Source organism: Dama dama, chromosome 9, assembly GCF_033118175.1.
Source record: "Dama dama isolate Ldn47 chromosome 9, ASM3311817v1, whole genome shotgun sequence".
NCBI lineage: Eukaryota > Metazoa > Chordata > Mammalia > Artiodactyla > Cervidae > Dama > Dama dama.
The window spans coordinates 28,973,092-28,997,042 of NC_083689.1; the positions used below are offsets into that span (position 1 = coordinate 28,973,092).

Consider the following 23,951-nt stretch of genomic DNA (forward strand, 5'->3'; position numbering starts at 1 on the left):
AAAGTAACACACATGTGGAATAGGGATTGAGTGGTCATAATGAACAATGGAAATTTAAAGAACCACTTAGAATTTCTGTGGCACTAACGATTTTCAGAAATTACTTGTAAATCAGTAATTAAATTTTTCTCTAATTATCGAAAACACTTTGGACTTACTTCAATATCTGCAATGTCAGTCAGTTATCTGCTAGCTTAAAAAAATGTTGACTTCACATGTAACTAAAAGCAGGCAAAACCCCCAGGTAATTAAGTTAAATGATCTATTACAGTGTCTGAGTAGGTCATCCATAAAAGAATCAGAAATTTATACAAAATAATTTATATTTTAATATAACTCATAACTTGCTTTTAATAATAATTTAAAAATATACTTTTAATAATAACTAATAACTTACTTTTCTTTCTTTGGTTTAGTATTGATATCTCCTAAGACCATGATATCAGAGAAGTCTATCCGGAACTTGCTGAGCAAAGTAGCCATCCTAGAACAAAAGTGAATAGCACTGAGATACGTGAAGGCTATATATAGAAATATTTTTATTCTATTTAGGCCTGACTCCATATGATTTATAGGAAAAGAATGATTTACAGGAAAAGTATATCAGGTGCTGAGCAAAATCAATCTGACTTAATTTATACTACTCATTCACAAAGCAGACATCTAAATTCTCTGAGTAGAAACTTGTGGTGTATTCTTTTAAATTCTCTGAATTTTTCCTTAGTATCCAATGGACAGAGGAAGACAATAATTAAATTTGAATGGCACCTAGTTTTTTAATTTTAGTTAATTTGTATTAGTAAGTACATGGATTTCAATAAAAACTGGTATACAGTTATTTGTAACAACTAGAAAGAAACAGGGAAGGCTTATGAGGATGGTGACAATAAGTACTAGGTTTTAAAGAATGGAGTTATTTTAACAGAGAAGGGAGGCTAGTGAAGAACTATTTGTAGTAAAGAGATGAGAGAAGGCAAAGAAGTAAAAGTCTGAAATCATATGTATGTTTGGGGTGGGTGCAGAAATTAAACTGAAGTATAAGGCATATTTGGGGGAACAGGAGATAAAGACAGAAAGGAAACAAGACAGACTAAAGGGCCCTGATTGTCACACAGGCTTTCTATGGTATGTGACAGAGAAGAAGTTAAAAATCCTTGGGGCAGAGGCATCACATGATCAAAGCTTTTCTTTCCAAACGTGAAATTGGGAGCAGTATGTACAATATATTATGAAATGGTCAGAAATGAGACAGAGGGTACTTAGAGAAGCACTGAAACCAGTACTAGAATTGTGTGACAGGACAGACAGAAATGAGAGAATGGACAATGCCAGCAGGCATTTCTGTTGTCTAGAAGTCTGAAAAGTATAATACATATATGAATATGTAACTTTTGTGCACTTTTTACCCTCATTTTTTTTTTCATAAAAGGCTGATTAATGCTTCTATGCTACAAGTATTTAAAGATGTTCTAAAATGTCAACATATTAAAAATATTACATGTGAGTAAAACCAAGAATCTAAACTTGAACATTAAGGCTAAATTAAAGAGAATTAAGTTTTATTTTAGACTCTTCAACTTCACTACAGAACAGAGCAACATTACTGACATTTTCTGTACTGTCTAATTGTTACCCTACCAAACTGATATTGAAATAATGAAAACTACTAGATAGAAGCTCGTCAGTTTGAAACAGACTTACGCTCTTCGGTCATGGTCTATTCTATTTATCTTTCCACCAATGAATACTCTGATCTTACAGTCTTTCCACTTTTTCTTGGTAGTCAGAAGATAAGGTATCAGTAAAGTCAAACCTGAGTCATAAAAATAGAACAGATCATTTATATTGAACATTGATTTCTCAATTAAAAAGTTTTAATTCAAGTTAGCTGCTAAAAACTCCTTTACCACACCTCAGTATACAACAAACATTTTCTTTCTGTCCTGCCTGTAATGATTCAGTCAAAAATCCACTTGGCAGACCTGAATAAGGAGGGAGGTCCAGTGAAGACAGGGCCCATGTCATGAAAGCAAAAAATGAGGTACCGGCCTTGCAGGGTAGGGAGATTTGTTATATCAGGACTGAGAAAAAGAATGTTCACTGAAGCTAATGGGAGTCATGTTTCTCAACAATGAGAAAGATGAAAAGGGAGAAGCTGGAGCAAACCCTGCAGTGCTGGCAATGGAAGTTGTTTCAATCTACACACGTATGTATAAGTAAGTGTTGTGTGTGTTTCCTACATCTGTCCACTGAGAGGGCATGGGAGCAGTGACACCGTGCTAGAAACGGGCATGTCTGATGTTCTGACCTATGTTTCTAAATACCGTTCTTCACTGAAAGGAATCAAGGCTCTTTGGATAAAGGGTCATTCAAGTGCTGGTGCAGGTAAAGTACAAAATTGAGCCTGGAACATCATATTTTATCATAAAATAAAGAATGATCGGGACATAACAAATGGACACAGAAATTAGCCTAAAGAGGATACTGCTGCTCAAATCTGGGACATCAAAATAAATTATAAAAATGAAAAATGCTAACCCACTGAATAAAATTGGAGACTGTTAAGTCCACACAGATAGAAGTGAAGAGAAAGCTCTTCTTTACAGTTAAACACCAGATAAAATGAATAAACAAAGAAGAAATGATGGGATTGGAAAAATCATCATTTGGAAACCACATACACACAACAACAACAGCAAGAATAAATTCAGGTGGAAATATCAATGGATGCTCAAGATGGTGGCAAAAATCACAACAACAATAGAATATTTACACGGTTTCAAAGAAATTGCCCATGCCCCAAATACCTGTAATTATAAAAGGCGGCAATAATAGCTTTTCAGTATATAAACATAGTGAAAGCCACCTTACTCAAAGGTCAAAGCTACTTTCACCAGTGATGAGACAAATCAACATCATGAGCCACCTGATAAGATGCAGACAGAAGGCATAGCATCACTCTTGTGATATTTTACCCAAAATACATAATTTGAAACTAATTATTATGAATCATTAAACAGCACTTCAAATCGAGTGACATACTACAAAATGGTCTAATGTTTTTTTAAAAATTTTAAAGTCATGAAGCTCAAGGAAGGGCTGAGCAACTTTCAAACCAAAGGATACTGAAGAGATATGACAACTAAGTGTGACGCCTGATTCTGGAACTAATCCTAATGCTTTGGGGAATGCTGGCCTAATGGGAATGGGTCAGTGAGTAAAGAGTACATGCTATTTCCTAATACCAACCCCACAACCTCAAAAAATTCAAACTTGTTAAAAAAAATAGGTTAGCAACCTTACCTCCATCATCAAAAAGCCACCAGACGTCAATAGTATTCTTTCCCTGTTTTTTCTGAAATTGTGTACTAGCTTCAAGAAGCTTTTGGTCAGCTACATTTAAAGGCACAGCAGGGCCTTTGGATTCTGAAGGATTAAGCAGAAAAATAAGATATAAGAGAGGTAAATGTTAAAGTATATCTTGCTAACTTCTTATAGTTCCCTAACTTTAGTATATTCAGATGTTTATAATGTAGACAATTATATACATGGCATTCTTCACAACACAATTAGTTGCTTATAATTTAAAGATACTTTTAAATGGCTATAGATAATTACATCTATATTCATCCAAATTACCTTGCCTAATTTCTAATATTTTGAAGCATTCTGAATGAAAGAGAATCACAAAAACCAGCAAATAAAATTATAACTGTGAGATTTTGACTTTTGAAAAGCTGTTTTAGGCTGACTGGGCAAAGTAAGTTTATGCCTGTTCCATGAACATATTTCTTTTGTAATTTGGTTTATCAATAATTTAAAGCTCAAAAATAGTTAAAATAAATGTTTTTATCTGTAATATAGAAGACAGAAAGAAGTGGGAGACATATCAATACAATCATGCAGTTATCACAGGAAAACCTCTCACTGTTTCACTGAAGAAGGAAAAACTCCCTCATCTTTACCTAAGTCTTGTCCCCTCAATATGTGAGGCCCAATTCTAAAGCCATATAAGCACATCTTTCTGTGAACCACAAAAAGAATGTGGGAACTCCCAGGAAGAGCACCCATTTGCTGCAGGTCTAAAGAACAACTTGCCAAGGGAATTCTCATTTATAACCCTAGGAATTAAAAAGGAAGAAAAAAATCAGCACTAACTGTGAGCAAGCAAATGACTATAATGAAATCCCTATACCAAATTTTAAAAGCATAAATCCACAGAAAGAAATCTGATCACTTCTGAAGAATGTCTTATCATTCACGTTTCATGCTGCCATGATGTATGCAAACATGACGAATGACTTTGCATGATGAAATAATATGGCTACCAAACCACACTGCTCCATAACTCTCACCTCTATCTCCTTCTCATAAAATTCATGTACGTTGACATGACTGTATCTCCCAAACGCAGCAGGACTGTGAGAAATATTATAATTTTTGAAATGAGAAATATATTAGTATCAAAATTAAGGACTTGGCTGGGTACAACTGATGGTAAAGAATGCAAGTGACACTGTAAATAAACCTATTTCAGTGTCTCTACTTATCATCTAAACCATGCAGTTTAAATTATAAAATTAAAATACTGATTTTCAGGATTTGAATATTCCTGAAATGCTACTATGATTTAAAAGAATTTGTTTTTGATATATCACCTTTTCCTGGGATGATTTAATGCTTTATTTGGACCAGTCATTATTTTTCTAATCTGCATTTAATAAATAACTGTAACATCACCTCACCATGAAAATAAAAACCAAGGTAAAGAAAGAAAATAATAAAATTGGAGTTAAAGAATTAACAGTATGAGAAAAGAGATTAAAATAAAATGATGAAAAATGCCTGCCTTTTTTCAACAGTGGTTGAGTTGGAGTCTTGCCATCCTCTTCCTCATCTAGATTATGTTTAAGAAACACAAAATATAAGTTAATTGCCTTTTTATTAATTAAATAATGAAAAATGTAACTAGAACACATTTATAAGCAAACACAGTACGAAGAAACAGTGTGAAAAATAATTAAGACTGAAGATATTTTCTACACTGAGTGTTCAGGATTGAAAAAGCAAAACGTATGTTAGATTTTCCAATAGGGCTATGAGTAACACCCGCCCCTAAATTTTATTCCTGTAAAACTGGCAAAAACTTTAGAATTTTTTTAAACTGGCAAACTTGAAATCAGTTGCTATGGCTTATAGAGTAGAAACATGATATTAAAAAATTGATGTTGCAGTCAAACATGCCACTGCATCATTTGCAAATGGCTGACAAGTAATTTTAGAAGCACAGATATTTGGTTTTTGTAAAAATTAATTACCACTTGAAATATTAAGGAATTTGATCAAAGACAAGAGTCTTTTGGTTTATATAAAATGCCAGGTTATACAGGAGTGATTTTTCAAATACAAAAATTTGTATATACATATATGTGTGTGTGTGTGTGTGTGTGTATGCATATATGTAGCATATACCAGTCCATTTATATTTATATATCTATAAATATTTCCTGGGATTAATATTTTTCTTAACCTAAACTTTTTTTCTTAATATAAGCTGTACTATTTGTTTAAGGCACATAAAATTCCCAACTTGGACAGGAAAGAAGAGTACACTACAGTGACGGGCTCTTGAGTCAGACTCCCAGTATTCCAAGATTACCTCTAAACCTTTTTCTAGTGGTGTGACCTTGAAGTAATTACTTAACGCCTCCCTTTCCTCATTTGTTAAAAGGTTGAACAATACCTACCTCTTAAGGTTGTTATATTGCAAGCATTAATGCACTGAGCTCAGTGCCTATCATAAAACCTGTATTCAAAGGGTACTCGTTTTGTCCCTCTGCATACAGCAGGCCTCAATAAGATAGACATACAAAATATAATAACAATAACAGAATGTTTATAATTCTGCAGGCTTTTTATATAAACTTTTCAAAAGAAAAAGATGAGCAGAAATGTACTGACCTAGTTCCCTACTCTATAAAAATAATGACTTCATAAGATTATGACACACATTAATGAGCTAATGTAAGGATAACATCTACTACAGTGTGAAAGGAACAGTAGATGACTGATAAATATTACTTCTCTTGTCATAGCTTTACCTATTAATTCCTAACAGATTCCCATAAAGAAAAGATCTGTTTTGAGGCAAGAGAAAAGGGGAACAACAACAAAAAGGTAAGAGAAAATGAAAGAATGTATACCATAAACTAAAAATAAATGCAGGAACGTTTAAGAGTTAGCAGAATCAGTTCATAGAATTTTGAGGTGAAACAGAAAAAAAAAAAAATAAGCCAGCAAAGAACTGATACGGAAAATGGGTCACAACTGAACTATCAACTATCACTACTCTAAGCAAACAAATAAGGAGGAAAGAAAAAGCAGCATTAAGCTTCTAAATGATCTAGAAGAGATTTCAGAGGTAGGTTATCAAATTTCCATGGTAATCAATTTCAGAAAAAGAATGGTAATTATTTTATAGGAATCAAAAATATGATATGGTTTGATGATTTACAGTGCAGATTTTTCTTGTTGCATGTCAGCTGGGAGTAGGACAGATGGAGATACTAGACTGAACAGAGGTAGGAGAGTGAGGGTGGGAGAGTAAGATTTGGAAGTCATTCCTTTTTCCTTCTCATAGACATGACAGAGATTTACGGATGAAATTATCCTGAAGTCTCAGGAGATTTGGAAGGTTTTTTTTGGTGGCTTAAACCCTGGCTTAGCCACCAGGGGTATTTATGTCTATAGTTATGACTCAGAGAGTTCAGCAACTAAACATAAATAGCTTGTTTCTTGGGAGGAGATTAAACTGATTTTTTATTACACTGTTTTACCTGCACAATACTAGGTACAATAGATGTATAAATATTCTGGGTATCTCAGTACATAAACAAAACCTCTGGTATTAAAATATCTTGATTAACCAAAAAAATCAGATAAACTAATCTTATAAGCCTCATTCCTTTCAGTGTTATCATATACTGTATACACATTAGTCCAAAACTACCAAGTTTCTTTCCAAACTCAGCTTTAACCTATGCTTCAAAGTAAAATTAAGTATAAATTAAAACATTCAAGAGCATATTAGTATTTAATTAACTTGCATGGTTTCTATTCTATGAGCTACTTAATGCCTTAAAAATAATTATTTGGAGCCATTTTTGAAAGGCGTAACTTTCACCTGAGCAAGTAGAAATGAAAAGTACATATTTGAAAAATAGTTACTTTGTGAGACATTCCATATAATAAAAACCATTTCTTCTAAAATTAAACCATTAATAAAATTTCTTGTTTAATAAAAATTACCTTTATGTGTAATGGATTTCTCACTGGATCGTTTAGAAGTATCTAAATCTGATTTTTTACTATACTCCACACTTAGTACCACATCCTTTACTCCAGGAGATTTCTCTTGCGATGACAGTAATTCTTCTGTAGACATAAAAGTATTCAAAATGTTTTCTAAATCTTTCAATCAAAGAGGGCATCACAGTGTAACATCAATTTAATGACAATGTTAGGCAGAGTTTATTATGAGATAATGATGAGTTCATAATAAATTATTTCTTATATAAATGAATGTGATAATCCATTTTGAAATGACCATTCAACTAAATTATATTCGGCCACAACTGTCAGACATTTTAATTAGGTGATGAGAAATCAGTAATGAGTGAGTTTTATAGAACATAATATGGTAGACAAAAGAATGATGTATAAAATGTGAATCAACTCTAATTTCAAAGTCATTTACACATGTAAAAAAATGTAGAATGTGAGAAATGTTGATATACATCTAAGATGATAGACAACAGTCAAAAATTATACCCATGACTGTAGAACTACAACTAAGGAATAGAGTTTTTTCCTTAGCTCATGGTAAACGTGCTATCTCTTTATTTTTAAAGTTCTTTTTTCATTTTCTGCTTTTCAGGAAGGGGTTAGCAAACATTTAGCTTCCACAATAAAATATTTATCATAAAGACAAACATGATGTGAAATTGATCCTCTATCCATAGTCCTCATCACGGATATGCATGCATTAAGAGAAATAAAAACAGGAAGTATATAAGCCTAGGTGCCGGCACTGTGCTAAGAGGGTATCAGTCAGTATCTCCTATTTAATCTTCACAATAATCCTATCAATAAAGATGAGAAAACTGAGGCTCAAAAGCCAGCAAATTTGGCCTGGCTACAAAACTATTAAGAGAAAAGGCTGGAAATTATTAAAGCATATCTGACTCCACAGCTTGTGCTCTTAAGCCCTGTGCTAAAGCAAATTCCTGTTTCCAGATCTTAATGAAAAATAACAAGGGTTTCAAAACAATCCTCATAATGATTATTAACACTTGAATATATAATTTATTAGCCAAACTGATATTTTTGAGAGTGAAATGGAACACTAGTAATAATCATGCAGAGTTAACAGGTATCCTAAATCAAAATTACTGTGAGAGCAAGAGAGAATGAAAATAGTATTTTGCAAGGCCTACTCCAGAGTAAGAAAATGCATTTTCAGCAGGCCATACTTTTGTGTTACATGGATAAAGACCTCAAAGCATTCCTTTCAGAACTGCACAATACCCTTAAAATGGTGGGGGGAGTGGGAGGATTAAAACAGTTTAAATACATAAACAGAAGACAAAAGTTCATTACATGGCTCTCAGCTATTTAGGCTTAGCTAATTTTGGTGAGCTCGTTAATTAATTGATAAGGGTAAATATTAGATATGCAAATTTTCTTAAGCTTATAGTATTTTTTAAACTACCCAGGAAAGCATTAGAGGGTATAGAATTTTCCATAATTTTTATAAAGTTGGTAAAAATGCTAAGTATACTTTAACAGGTTTTAAGTTTAACGAAAAAAATTTTTAATGCTTGAAAAATTATATAGCTTGAGAGGAGATTAGGGTGTCAGGGGTTAAAGACTAGGGAAAGAATATGATAGAAGGTGTAAAGCAGTTGTACAAGAGAGATCTTTGTGGTGATGGAACAGCTCTGTATCTTACATGAAACAAACGTGACAAGTGAAACCAGAACTACACATGTGCTTGTGTGCACAAACGTGTATATAAAAGTGGTGAAATCTGAGTAAGGTATGCAAATTGTCCCAATGTCAATATCCTGGTTTTGATGTTGAACTGAAGATAAAATGGAGTATAAGATGTTACTATTAGGGGAAAGTGGATGAAGGGTGCACATATTTTTGTGAATCTACAATTATTTCAAACTGAGAAAGTTTAAGAAATATTTATAGGGTCTTCTCTGAAGAAAAAGTCTTTCATTAATAATATGCCTCTATATACAAAGTATACTTTTCATAAACATGAAAATGTCTAAAATGTTTTCCTCTGATTATTTTATTTATCATGTATTTTTATAAATCTGGCCGAACTACAATCATAGCTAACATTTGTTTCTCTTAAACTTACAATTTGAATTGTATTCTATTAATAATTACTAGCTTTTATCCAGATTGGTACAAAGAGAAAATACAAACTCTGGTGGTGCCAAACAGATCTTTAAATGACATATAATAAGTATATGACACAGATTAGATGGTAAATATTAAAAGTACTGAAGGATGTTTTTCTAACAAAGTAATTTCTATTCTTAAGATAGACTTAAGAATATATCTTAAGTATACATTAAGATATACATATATCTTATCTCAAACAAGATTTACCTTGTCCTTGAAGATGAGATATATCCAGACCTTCCTGTAGGCGGATAACTACTACTCCATATTGTATATCAAAAGCATCACTGTAACATGAAAAGAATAGCAATTTTTTAAATCACAAAAATTTCAGTCTCCTTCTCTATAAAATGAAGGCAATAGTTGACAATCTCTAAAATTACTTTCAGGTTTAAATATCTGATTTTTCAAATATGCTTTGAAAATTATGGTGATATCATATGTTACTTTCAAAACCTATACCGTTTCCCATCCCCGTTTTGTGTAATACCTCTAAAATCTTCTTAAGTATAGCTCTTTATAGTATTGACATTTTACCTATAGTAGTGGTCTAAAGCAGTAACTATAGTTCAATCTATCAGAAACAAACTAAAATTATGGGGAAAAAAAAAACTTTCAGTAATCCCATCATATATAATTTAGGTTTATACATTTAAAGCCAAGAGAAATATGTGAAGGCAAAGAGGACAGCTTCTGAGAATGAGACCAGGTTATATAGAATGAAGGGATCCCTTATCACTTATGAAAGGAGAAGGGTATTTTTCAAGTAATTTAAAAACTTTTACAAAACTGGTTTAAAAGTGGTCCTAAGATTATATATGCATTTGCAGACATGTACTGATATGCCCTTTTAATTTTTTAAAAACAAAAACAGGAGCATCTTATATATAGGTAAAATACATTAAAACCTCAAAGACAACTCTAAAACCAGACTTAAATTCTGAAAACTTTGTTAACATCATAAATCATGTAGACCTAAGCTGTTAAAGCTACTGAAAAAATTTCTAATGGCAAAACTGATTGTTCCCTGGAGTGAAAGTGAAAGTCATTCAGTCGTGTCCGACTCTTTGTGACCCCATGGACTATATATAGTCCATGGAATTCTCCAGGCCAGAATACTGGAGTGGGTAGCCTTTCCCTTCTCCAGGGGATCTTCCCAACGCAGGGATCAAACCCAGGTCTCCCACATTGCAGGGGGATTCTTTACCAGGTGAGCCACAAGGGAAGCCCAAGAATACTGGACTGGGTAGCCTATTCATTCTCCAGGGCATCTTCCCGACCTAGGAATTGAACCGGGGTCTCTGTATTGCAGGTGGATTCTTTACCAACTGAACTATGAGGGAATCCCAATGGCAGCTGGCTTTTCTCTAGTTATTATCTTTAATTACACAAGTAACCAATATTTATAATATGCATATAAAAATGATATGGTAACCTATATAACTAGACATAACAAAAAGAAAACTAATGAAATGATCAAATTTTTGCTCTTATTGATAAATATGTCATTATAAAAGGTCTCTTGTCATTGTTGTTTTAAATCACAGGGAGACAATTTTGACCTCATTTCTCCTTGGTTGAATTTTAAACAAGGTCAAATGAGATTCACTGGAGAAAAAATTGATAGACATTCTCAGCTCTACTGTCAAAGATCTAACTAATTATTAGAAAAGAAATAACTACAAATATTTTTTAAATAGTTAATAAAGTAATTGAACCAAAATCAATTTCCTTTAAGAAAATTCAAGGAATATAGCTCTAAGTTTACTTCAGATTAAAACAGCTGAATGTTTTTGCTATAACATATAGAAATTTCTATAATCTATATAATTTTTTTAAGCTATAGAAACTGATTTGCAGTTTCATACCCTCCATACTGTTAATACATACAAAGTAAATAAAGTATACCTCAACTGTTCCAGGTATTTCAAATCATAGTCAGAACATAAGTGTCTCAAGATAAAAGAGTAAGCAGTATCACTGCTTTCAAACAGCCATCAACTTCTATAGTTCCAGAAACCAGAGGGCAATATTTGACCTATTTTTAAACTGTTGCCTTACATATAATATCTGACTTTCAGAGCAAAAATTCACTTCAGTTCCTGCAAGATCAGTGTCAGGTAAGACTCCCTTCTTTCAGTGCTCCCATTATTACAAACACAGCAAATAATGAATGATTATTTGCAAAAATGTCCCTTTTTCTGTCTTCTAGGATAACTACTCCATCTCACTGGTCTTACATCTTCAAAGAAAAAAAGCATACTCCCTGGCTCAAGGCCCACATGATGGATTATTTCTTTCATACTGTCCTTCTTTCCCTGATCCCTATGTACACAAAGTACAGACCACAGGATAAGGAAAGGAGAATGAAATGCTGTTTATAAACAAGTAACAAACCCAAAGAGCAGTCACAACCTCTGACAAACCAGCAGAGCTTGAATTTTACTAAAACCACTTAACAGTTACTTGGGAAATCTTATCTACAGCATGTTTTAATAATCAATACAAAGAGATTTATAAAAATAAAGTATAAGATCTGGGTACTTCCACATAAATGTTTCAAGGCAGCTACAAAAACAAAAATATCATATGTGACACAGGCAAATAATTATATGGTTCTATCAATAGACACAATAGGAGCTCTGGGAAGGGAAACAGCTCCAGTTAGTTAAGGATAAACAGACAAAAATTCACAGGGAAATAGGATGTGAATCTGGTCTTAAGAGTTATTTTGCCAGATATAAATTTTTCTTTAAAATGAAAATTTTTATGAAGAAACAGTGAACTGTTCTATTTCATCAGCAGCTATGACAAGAAGCAGCTACTCTTCAATCAACTATGATGTAGGGAGAGGGAATCCTTATGCTCATGTGGATGAGACAAACAGATTTGCTAAATAAATACTAGGAATACTATTATAGAAAAAGAAAGTGCTTTTAAGAGACACATGCACCCCAATGTTCATCGCAGCACTGTTTATAATAGCGAGGACATGGAAGCAACCTAGATGCCCATCAGCAGACAAATGGATAAGGAAGCTGTGGTACATATACACCATGGAATATTACTCAGCCATTAAAAAGAATTCATTTGAATCAGTTCTAATGAGATGGATGAAACTGGAGCCCATTATACAGAGTGAAGTAAGCCAGAAAGATAAAGACCAATACAGTATACTAACGCATATATATGGAATTTAGAAAGATGGTAATGATAACCCTACATGCAAAACAGAAAAAGAGATACAGATGTACAGAACAGAATTTTGGACTCTGTGGGAGAAGGTGAGGGTGGGATGTTTTGAGAGAACAGTATCGAAACATGTATATTATCTAGGGTGAAACAGATCACCAGCCCAGGCTGGATGCATGAGACAAGTGCTTGGGCCTGGTGCACTGGGAAGACCCAGAGGAATTGGGTGGAGAGGGAGGTGGGAGGGGGGATCGGGATGGGGAATACATGTAACTCCATGGCTGATTCATGTCAATGTATGACAAAAACCACTACAATATTGTAAAGTAATTAGCCTCCAACTAATACAAATAAATGGAAAAAAAAAATCTGACAAAATAAAAAATTTTATTCTTTTTATTAAATAATTCAGTTTCAAAACATATTTGTAATATAGTAAACAGATACATATGCAAAAATTAATAACAACATGGCTAGAGTAATATCAGAAAGACAAAGTAACAAAAGGATAAGAACTCATTAGACAACCTGTAAATTGATGTAAATCAAAACTAAGCTATCTTATAAACTTCATTGGCAATACCACTGAAAAGTGAACAGTAAACTCAAAGGTGTAGAAGACAAAACATATTAAGTGCATTTTAAAAAGGAAGTAGAAATAATTTCCAAGTGATTATTTTCATTCTTATCCTTTTACTAGAAGAGACTATGTAAGAACAAACTTCAAAAACCAGTGCAAGCTTTCAAAATCAGTACTTTCTCAATCAACTAAATTACTGAATTAGAAGGATACTTACTGAAATAAGTTTATATACATATCTACATCCCTCATGTCTGCTTGCAACCAATCTTTCTTAAATCCAAGGACAAGTGTGTTTGGCTTCATACGCCCAAGACCAGCAGCCTAAAACACAGAAAAAATACAACTTTAAAGATATGCTATTCACAAAATGGTTTTTAAATGACAATATCCTAGTGGACAGATTCCAAACATTTTAAAATTGTGTACTCTTATCAGTAAAAATTCTTGAGCAATACATACATACTTATAAAAATTACACATATTATATAAATCATATTACTTATGGTTAGACATATAAAAATAGAAGACAAACAGCTGAAAAGTTCTAAACTTTTGTACTTTTATGACATTAAAATTTTTGATTTTAGTAAGAGAAAGATGATAGAATATACTTAACCCTTCATAAAAATCATAACAATACAGTGATACTCTCAATTATATAAATATTGATAACAGCCATTAAAACCTGATCAGAAGTCCAAATTGAAGACATGCATTGTTGGCTACAGTTTAGAATTCCATCAACTATTCTCGCAACTTCGTGCAGAGTTGCAATTCAATGTGCTTAACAAATATGCCCCCAAATCCAATTAATTTCTTTTTTTTAATAACATTTTAAAACACACTGAAAATCCTATTCCCAAGGTTGCGTACACATAAAAGATAAATAAAATAGTTTGTCATTCTGGCCATTTTAAAATGCACAATTCAATGGCATTAATCACATTCACGATGTTGTACAACCAACTCCACTATCTATTTCCAAAAAACTTTCTCATCACCCTAAACAGAAATTCTCTAAGTAATAACTACCCATCCTTTCCTCCCTCCAGGACCTGGCTTATTTCATTTAGCATACTGTCTTCTAGGTTCATCCATGTTACAGCATCTATTAGAACTAACTCTCCTTTTTATGGCTGAATAATATTCCATTCTATGTATTTACAATATTTTGTTTATCCATTCATCTGTTGATACATAATTAGGTTGTTTCTACCTTTTGGCTACTGTAATGCTGAAACAAACACTGGCCTAAAAACATCTCTTTGACTCCCCGCTTTTAATTTCTTTGGGTATATGACTAGGAGTAAAATTGTTGGATATAGAGTAATTCCTTGTTTAACCTTTTGAGTAACCACCAAACTGTTTCCCATAGCAGCTGCATCATTTCACACTCTCACCAGCAATGCAAAGGCTCCAGTTTCTCTACATCCTCAGCAACACTTGTTATTTCTTGTTTGTTTACTTAATTACATACAAGCTAGTAGTATAAAATGGTATCTCACACTGTAGCTTTGATTTTGCATTGCCCAAGTGAAGAACTAAAGAGCCTCTTGATGAAAGTGAAAGAGGAGAGTGAAAAAGTTGGCTTAAAGCTCAGCATTCAGAAAACTAAGATCATGGCATCCAGTCCCATCACTTCATGGCAAATAGATGGGGAAACAACGGAAACAGTGGCAGACTTTATTTTCTTGGGCTTCAAAATCACTGCAGATGGTGATTGCAGCCATGAAATTAAAAGACACTTATTCCTTGGAAGAAAAGTTATGACCAACCTAGATTCACTGGAATCTAATGTGTTCATTGGAAGGACTGATGCTGAAACTCCAATACTTTGGCCACCTGATGCGAAGAACTGACTCATTTGAAAAGACCCTGATGCTGGGAAAGAGAAGGTGGGAGGTGAAGGGGATGACAGAGGATGAGATGGTTGGATGGCATCACCAACTCAATGAACATGAGTTTGGGTAAACTGTGGGAGTTGGTGATGGACAGGGAGGCCTGCTGCAGTCCATGGGGTCGCAAAGAGTCAGACAGGACTGAGTGACTGAACTGAATGACAAATGATACTGAGAGTTTTTTAATGTGCTCATTAGTTATCTTTATATCTTCTTGGAGAAATGTTTATTCAAGTTCTTTGCCCCTTTTAAAATCGAGTTGTCTCTTTGTTTCTTTGGAATTTTATACACATTTTGGATATTAGGACTTATCACATACATGATGTGAAAAGGTTTTCTTCCATCCGGTAGGTTTTCTTTCTACTTTCTTGATAATGTCCTTGGATGCACAAAAGTTTTTAGTTGTGATGAGGTCAAACTTGTCTACTGTTTGGTTTTGCTGCCTGTGCGTTTGGTGCCATATCTAAGAATACGTTGTCAAATTCAAGATCATGAAGAGTTACCTCTATGTTTTCTTCAGAGAGCTTTATGGTTTTACCCTTATCTGTGGATCTTAGATTCATTTTGAATTAAGTTTTTATGTGCTGTGGGGTCACACTTAAGTTTTTATAGGTGATATGCCTAAATCATTTTTGGTTACAGATTAATTCAAGTACTTATCAAGAGCTGACCATGTGCCACTGTCCTAAAGACTGGATAACTTGGGAACAAAAGCAATAAGCCTACCCACGTAAAGTTCACAATCATTTCAAAAATGTTCTATTCATGTACAAGTTTCAAAAAATAAGATTTTTTTAAACTCAGAATTATAAACAACCATTTACCTTTAGGAGACAGATAAAAAATACTTATTTTTGTTTTTTAAAACTAAGTGTTAGGCAGCAAGGTGGCCACTAACTACACAGCATAATTTTATTTTGCTTTTCTGGTAAAAGAAAACCAAGAAGTATCTTCAAATTTTATAGTTTTTTGATTTTTAAAAGGACTAAGCTACAAGATGATTGGTAGCTTCTTGATGATACAAAATACTGTCAGTTATTCCTTTTCTCATCACAAACTTTTGCACAATCTTATTAAAAGGTTTTATTTGTATAACATTAACAGTAACATCCTGAGGTATTCTCTGCACTTATGCTTTCAACTTCATTATTGTATTAACTTTCTCTTGAATGATTGAGTAAAGAAATTTCACATCTATCAGTCATCCTACATCCTTTGTAAATTATAATCAAAGTAGCTATTTAGTTAGGAGTAATACTTTATGTTTCCATAAAACATCCTGTATTATAAAGAAATAACATTACTGAAAAATATGTCTTCTCTAGAACATCTTTCTTTTGGCTCAGAGAAAATAAGTTCTTTGTGAACTTCCATAATTGAAACTGATTTAGCAAAATGCAATCATCTGAAGCTTATTACAAATATCTTTAGTTTCAATCAAGACACACTCCCTCTATCATTTCTTTGAACTGTTAGCAATGTTTTTTGCATATCTTCCACCAGAATTTGCTGACAAGAAGTGCATTTAATTTTTTATAATATTTTTCTTTGTATCATTGTAACTGTTTTAGTGTGGCAGGAAGAACAGCTGTTTTCCCAACAGTATGTCTTTAGCTACTAAATGAAAACATTTCCAAATATCACGGTTATCCAGTTAAATACTGCCATGAGATTTGTATTACTTTAAAAATCACTGATAAAAATTATAGTTTTGGCTTCATGTTTTGGATGGTTTGTTTTTAAAAGGTTGAGTTAATACTGATGGTTTTAAATTATTATTTAATTAATTTAATATTATGGCATTTTATATATATATATATATGGAAAGGAGCTATAGAACATGGGTATAATTGTGTATATATATATGGGTATATAAAATTATATATAATTTTAAATATTTTTATTGGCAATATTAAGTTATTTTGACCTACTTATTTTAGAAAAATTTTTTAAAAATTGCTTTTTACCTCAAAATGTAGCTGATGAAGAACAGAAAAGGTTTCAGAAACACTCAGTATATATTATAGGATAATTCTAGGCTAGTTTTGCCCAGGAAAAAAGGTAATTATAGCTACACTAAGACTGAATGGGATCCATGTGATTTAAAGGGTATCATGATGTAATATGAATTTTCATTAAAAACAATAATTTTCTACTAATTTAAAATTACTTTAAAACTCAGTTAACAATCAAGTGGCTCCTGCCTTAAAAAAAGGGGGGGGCGGGAAATAAAGAAGTTAGCAGTGTTAATGTCTTACTGCCAAAGGGCTCCATAAGCAAACTATTGACAAGACTACCTCTTAAAATAGTGAGTCTTTAAGTAAATGCTTATGATTATAATTAGTAACCTGATAAACGAAGTGACAAAGAAATGAAAAAAAATGAGAATGTATAATAAAACAAACCCATATAAAAGAGCATCTCTAGAACTATAAAAAAGTTACTGTATAAAGAAATCAATGCACAAACTACTTTGACAAAGATTATAAACCTCCAACAGACATAGAGGCATTTGCCACTTTATGTAATGGGTTTTGAGAAGGTACGAAGGAAAGAGAAATACTCTCAGTGGCAACTCATACTCATATTTCAGTGATTAGTTCTAAAGAGGCAATTTGTAAGGGTATTTTAAAACAGTTCCTCAGACACCCTGCCACTGCAATAAACCATCTCCTGGGCATCTTTGTAAGGGGAACAATTTGTCAGGTTTATAAGGCAGTCTCAGAATGATACTGATGGTCCCTTTGCCCACACTGGTGAAGCTGTCATGACCTGCGGGGATGAGCATGTTAGGTGGAAGAGAATGCCAAGCAGGATAGTTCCTCAGTCTTGGCAAATTTACAGAACTGTCATATATACTACAGAAACCCCTGAGGGTATGGTTCTCAAAGTGTAGCACCTGGACTGGAACAGCAGCAGCATCGCCTGAAAAGCTGTTAGAAATGCAAATAGTTGGGCCTCACCCTAGCCCTACTGAATCACTGTAAAGACAGGGTCCGGCGGGCTGTGTTTTAAGAAGTCCAACAGGTGATTCTGATGCAGGCTAAAGTTGAGAAACATTGCTCTAAGTATTTTCCTTCATTTCCTTTGTAACACTTATTAAATATATAACGTAATTATCAAAGTGTTCCTATAAATTATACAAAAGTAAGCAAGATTTAAGCACTAGAAACAGCCTTATGACCAGGGGTAGCATTCCGTTTGAAATATTTACATATTTCACATACAAAAAGTGAATAAAATAATAATCACCACTCACTTTAATAAGCTTGACGAATACATATAAGCACACTATGAATACTTTTCAAGATCTCCTTATATTTTTACTGTATATTCCAATATCTAGGCATATATGTTTGAATTTTTAAGTTACATATTTTTAAACATTTATATCTTCACATTATTTATGTTCTTACTTTAACTTGCTGATTTCCTTAACATTTCTGTCTGAGGTTTACCCTTGCTGATATGTATAGTACTTTTTCACCACTGTATGGAATTCTGCTGCATAATTATGCCACAGTTTTAATAATGTGACTGATGGTTGTTGAGTTACTTTAATTTCCTTTTCACTGTAACAAATGAGAGTGCCATGAAACTTATATGGCCTTTATAACATGGCGTTCTTCACAGATGTAAAAGTTTTTCTGTGGTATACACTTGAGAATGGGATGTCTTGGGATATCCACACTTTCAAAGATGCAGAATATTCCCAGGTTGCTTTCCCAATTGGTTGTCCAGTCCACATTTACCAAAGCTGTGTAAAGATTTCCAAATGCTCTACACCATGTTGAACACTTGGTATTGGCAGATGTGATTTTGGTCAATATGACAGGTATGGAATAAAGCTGTACTATGGTTTTTTGTTTTTCTCATTTAAGTTTATTAAAACTTTAGCAGTACAAATTATCCAGGTTGCAGATTATCAAAAGATCAATTAAAAAAAAAAAGATCAATTCAATAAAGTCCACACTGGAAAAAAGAAGACAAGCATAGCTCCAAAACAATGAAAAGAAGAAAACAACATAAAGGAGATTCATCAGAAAGTCTCCAAAACTTAAAATCTTAGACAGAATGGAAATAAGAAGTTTATATAACTCACTCATACACTTTTGTCTTCTCTGTTCCAGGGCTTGATTCATGATCAATTTTTTTAATTTTTATCATGTGTGTGGTCATTTTCTTGACCCTTTGATTTTTGGTTTTCTTTTTCCACTGAGGATCCGGTCTTCTCATCCTCCTTATTTTTCAAAGTGGAGAACTTTAGTTCATTGTCCTGATTACTTTGTTTCACTTTTGAGAATCGACTTTGATCTCTATCAGCTTTTTTTCCCTATTAGTATTTGAGCTACTTCTACTTTCTTGGTTTCTGTAATTTTCTTTGTTTCTGCTTTGACTTTCTTCTCTCTTGGAGCTCCCTGTATCTCTCCTCCTCCTCCTATCTTTACTTCTTGATCTTCCAAGGTGTTGCTCTTTTCTCTCAACTCCATGACCTTCGTCTTCTCTACTCCTGTTCTCTGTGTCACATCCTTGCTTCTGCTGCGATCTCGGCCATGGCTTCTGCTCCTGTCCCTACTTCTGCAACATTCCTTTCTTCTACAGTTGTACTGTTTTTGCCTTTAGTTATACCACATTCTCTACTCCTACCTGTGCATGTCTGTCCTTGTCCTTATTTTTATTATGATCATGCTCATTGCTTTTGAATTCTGTTTAGACTTCTCTTTACTTCTTTCCTGATCTTTTCCTTTAGAATCAGGTTTTTCTTTAATATTCTCATGATCCCTTTTGCTTGACTTCATCCTCTTCATGTCTATTATGCTTTGTGTCTCTTTCCTTACTCTTGGATTTCTCTTTGCTATGACTCCTACTTCTCGATATGGCACTTTTCTTTACCTTCTTTTATATTTATCATCTTTTTCTCAATTTCTTCTGATTTCTCTCTCTTTGATGATAGATTTCTGGTCTTTGTTTTCCTTTTTACTTTTCCTGTTTGGACTCTCAGACACATGGCCTATGATCAGTTATTTTCTTTTTCTTTTACTCTAACTGGGCTTCTTTGATTTTCTATTATTTCATATAACTCACTCTTATCCCCTTTAATCCATCTTTCACCACTTGATACTCTCATTCTCTGAGCTCTCTGCATCTCCTGCCTCCAATGTGGAGAAGTCTTGCTACATCTGAAACAATCCCTTGATCTGGATCGAGAAGGAGTTCAATAATGCCTTGGTTCTTTAATGTCTTGGTTCCTTTAATTTACCTGCCAGACTTAGTAACTAAAAGTCACCTCTGGTATGAAGCAGGCTGGGAGTTAGGTAGATTACATTCTCTCCCTTTCTTCCTGTTCGTTCTTTCTTTTTCATCAGCTTTAGGAGAATTTTCTTCTCATTAGCAATCTGTTTTCAGGTACTGAAGGGATTTCTTCTGGGTAGACAGTACACTGGGGTTGTGATTCAAGATTTTCAGCCTCCCTTTCACTAGATGCACTTTTCTTGCTTTTCTTTTGCTTCTTCTCTTTCTTGTGTTTATGAGAATTTTCCTATGTTTCTTCTTTCTTTCTTTTTTTTATTTCTCTTCAGAAGCACTTTCAGAATCAGAAGAGGACTGAGAATTGCTTCAATCTATCTGAATTGCTGGGTGAAGAAGAGGAAAAGGATGATTTACGCCTTTTCTTTCTGTCTTTCTTAGCAAGACCACTCTCTTCCAACAACACAAGAGAAGATTCTACACATGGACCTCACCAGATGGTCAATACCAAAATCAGACTGATTATATTCTTTGCAGCCAAAGATGGAGACGCTCTATACAATCAGCAAAAAAAAAAAAAAAACAAGACTGGGAGCTGACTGTGGCTCAGATCATGAACTCCTTATTGCCAAATTCAGACTTAAATTGAAGAAAGCAGGGAAAACCACTAGACCATTCAGGTATGACACAAATCAAATCCCTTACGATTATACAGTGGAAGTGAGAAACAGATTCAAAGGATTAGATCTGATAGACAAAGAGTGCCTGATGAACTATGGATGGAGGTTCATGACATTGTACAGGAGACAGGGATCAAGATCATCCCCAAGAAAAAGAAATGCAAAAAAGCAAAATGGCTGTCTGAGGAGGCCTTACAAATAGCTGTGAAAAGAAAAGTGAAAAGCAAAGGAGAAAAGGAAAGATATACCCATTTGAATGCAGAGTTTCAAAGAATAGCAAGGAGAGATAAAAAAGCCTTCCTTAGTGATCAGTGCAAAGACATAGAGGAAAACAACAGAATGGGAAAGACTAGAGATCCCTTCAAGAAAATTAGAGATACCAAGAGAACATTTCATGTAAAGATGGGCACAATAAAGGACAGAAGTGGTATGGACCTAACAGAAGCAGAGATTAAAAAAGAGGTGGCAAGAATACACAGAACTATACAAAAAAGATATTCACGACCCAGATAATCACTATGGTATGATCACTCACCTAGAGCCAGACATCCTAGAATGTGAAGTCAAATGGGCCTTAGGAAGCATCACTATGAACAAAGCTAGTGGAGGTGATGGGATTCCAGTTGAGCTATTTTAAATCCTAAAAGATGATGCTGTGAAAGTGCTGCACTCAATATGCCAGCAAATTTGGAAAACTCAGCAGTGGCCACAGGACTGGAAAAGGTCAGTTTTCATTCCAATCCCAAAGAAAGGCAATGCCAAAGAATGTTCAAACTACCACACAACTGTACTCATCTCACACGCTAGTAAAGTAATTCTCAAATTCTCCAAGCCAGGCTTCCACAGTACGAGAACTGTAAACTTCCAGATGTTCAAGCTGGATTTGGAAGAGGCAGAGGAACCAGAGAAACCCAACGTCTGTTGGGTCATGGAAAAAGAGAGTTCCAGAAAAACACCTACTTCTGCTTTATTGACTATGCCAAAGACTTGGACTGTGTGGATCACAACAAACTGTGGAAAATTATTCAAGAGATGGGAATACCAGAACACCGGACCTGCCTCTTGAGAAATCTGTAGGCAGGTCAGGAAGCAACAGTTCGAAATGGACATGGAACAACAGACTGGTTCCAAATCTGGAAAGGAGTACATCAAGGCTGTATATTGTCACCCTGCTTATTTAACTTATATGCAGAGTACATCATGAGAAACACTGGGCTGCATGAAGCACAAGCTGGAATTAAGATTGCTGGGAGAAATATCAATAACCTCAGATATGCAGATGACACCACTCTTATGGCAGAAAGTGAAGAGGAACTAAAAAGCCTCTTGATGAAAGTGAAAGAGGAGAGTGACAACGTTGGTTTAAAGCTCAACATTCAGAAAACTAAGATCATGGCATCTGGTCCCATCACTTCATGGCAAACAGATGAGGAGACAGTGGCAGACTTTATTTTTGGGGACTCCAAAATCACTGCAGATGGTGACTGCAGTCATGAAATTAAAAGACGCTTACTCAAGAAATGGCAACCCACTCCAGTACTCTTGCCTGGAAAATCCCATGGGAGAAGCCTGGTGGGCTACAGTCCATGGGGTCGCAAAGAGTCAGACATGACTGAGCGACTTCACTTCACTCCTTGGAAGAAAAGTTATGACCAACCCAGACAGCATATGAAAAAGCAGAGACATTACTTTGTCAACAAAGGTCCGTCTAGTCAAGGCTATGGTTTTTCCAGTAGTCATGTATGGATGTGAGAGTTGGACTGTGAAGAAAGCTGAGTGCTGAAGAATTGATGCTTTTGAACTGTGGTGTTGGAGAAGACTCTTGAGAGTCCCTTGGACTGCAAGGAGATCTAATCAGTCCATTCTAAAGGAGATCAGTCCTGAATATTCACTGGAAGGACTGATGCTGAAGCTGAAACTCCAATACTTTGGCCACCTGATGCGAAGATTTGACTTATTTGAAAAGACCCGGATACTGGGAAAGATTGAAGGCGGGAGGAGAAGGGGATGACAGAGGGTGAGATGGTTGGATGGCATCACCGACTCAATGGACATGAGTTTGAATAAACTCTGGGAGTTGGTGATGGACAGGGAGGCCTGGCGTGCTGCAGTCCATGGGGTTGCAGAGCTGGACACAACTGAGCGACTGAACTGAACCGAGCAAGACCACATTCAGGTGGGCCCAGATAGTCAGATTTCTTCAGTAGTCTTTCTGTTTTCTTTAGATTTGGAAACTAGCTCCCCACAACTAAGTATCTGCATCTCAGCAAATAATTTGCCAGCTGCATCTGTTTTCTGGTTTTCTCTCTCTCACAACTTTTTGACCATAAATCACTTGGCTAAAAACAACATGATACCCATCTAAATGAGCTTACTTATGTTGTTATGAAGAACTGTGAGGCATTTGTATCCTTCCCATGGATACACTGAAGGGAAATTCTTTATTGTGTTTAACAGCAAAATGCTCATCTTCAAATAATCCTCCTTAAATGGATACCCCTCCTTGTCCATTTCCTTCACTGAAGTCACCACCTTGAACCTTTGACAACTCGGTGAAAGAGACAACTTTTATAATATAATGGCTTCTGAGTTGATTTCCCAGTCCCCTTTTCACCTGTACAAAGACAACGAAAGTTCTCGCATGTTTTGGGGCACACATCAGAAAATAATTCAAAGATAACTCTTCCAGCAGGTTGATTATTAATGGCGATGTCAAAGAAACATCTAGGATGCTGAACCTTTATTCCCATGGTGTCAATACTTCGATCTCTGAGTAAAATACAGTTTCAAATGAACACCCTTTAAATAGGGAAAAATCAAGGACAAACTGAGCCAATTTATTTTGCTCCTGATTATCTTTTATCTTCTAAA

General features: G+C 34.4%; 1 protein-coding gene and 1 pseudogene across 1 annotated transcript in view; both read right to left on the reverse strand.

The window, feature by feature from the left end:
* The window catches only part of SLC12A2 (solute carrier family 12 member 2), a 98,230-nt gene that overhangs the window by 6,858 nt on the left and 67,421 nt on the right, over positions 1–23,951 (reverse strand). Inside the window, exons 18-24 of the mRNA XM_061150859.1 lie at positions 13,470–13,576; positions 9,688–9,767; positions 7,309–7,434; positions 4,850–4,897; positions 3,304–3,426; positions 1,702–1,813; positions 398–484 (exon numbers count right to left, since the gene is read on the reverse strand). Of these exons, the coding sequence (XP_061006842.1) occupies positions 398–484; positions 1,702–1,813; positions 3,304–3,426; positions 4,850–4,897; positions 7,309–7,434; positions 9,688–9,767; positions 13,470–13,576 (683 nt within the window). The remainder of the gene's footprint in view (positions 1–397; positions 485–1,701; positions 1,814–3,303; positions 3,427–4,849; positions 4,898–7,308; positions 7,435–9,687; positions 9,768–13,469; positions 13,577–23,951) is intronic.
* LOC133061312 (peptidyl-prolyl cis-trans isomerase G-like) lies at positions 18,966–23,830 on the reverse strand (annotated as a pseudogene).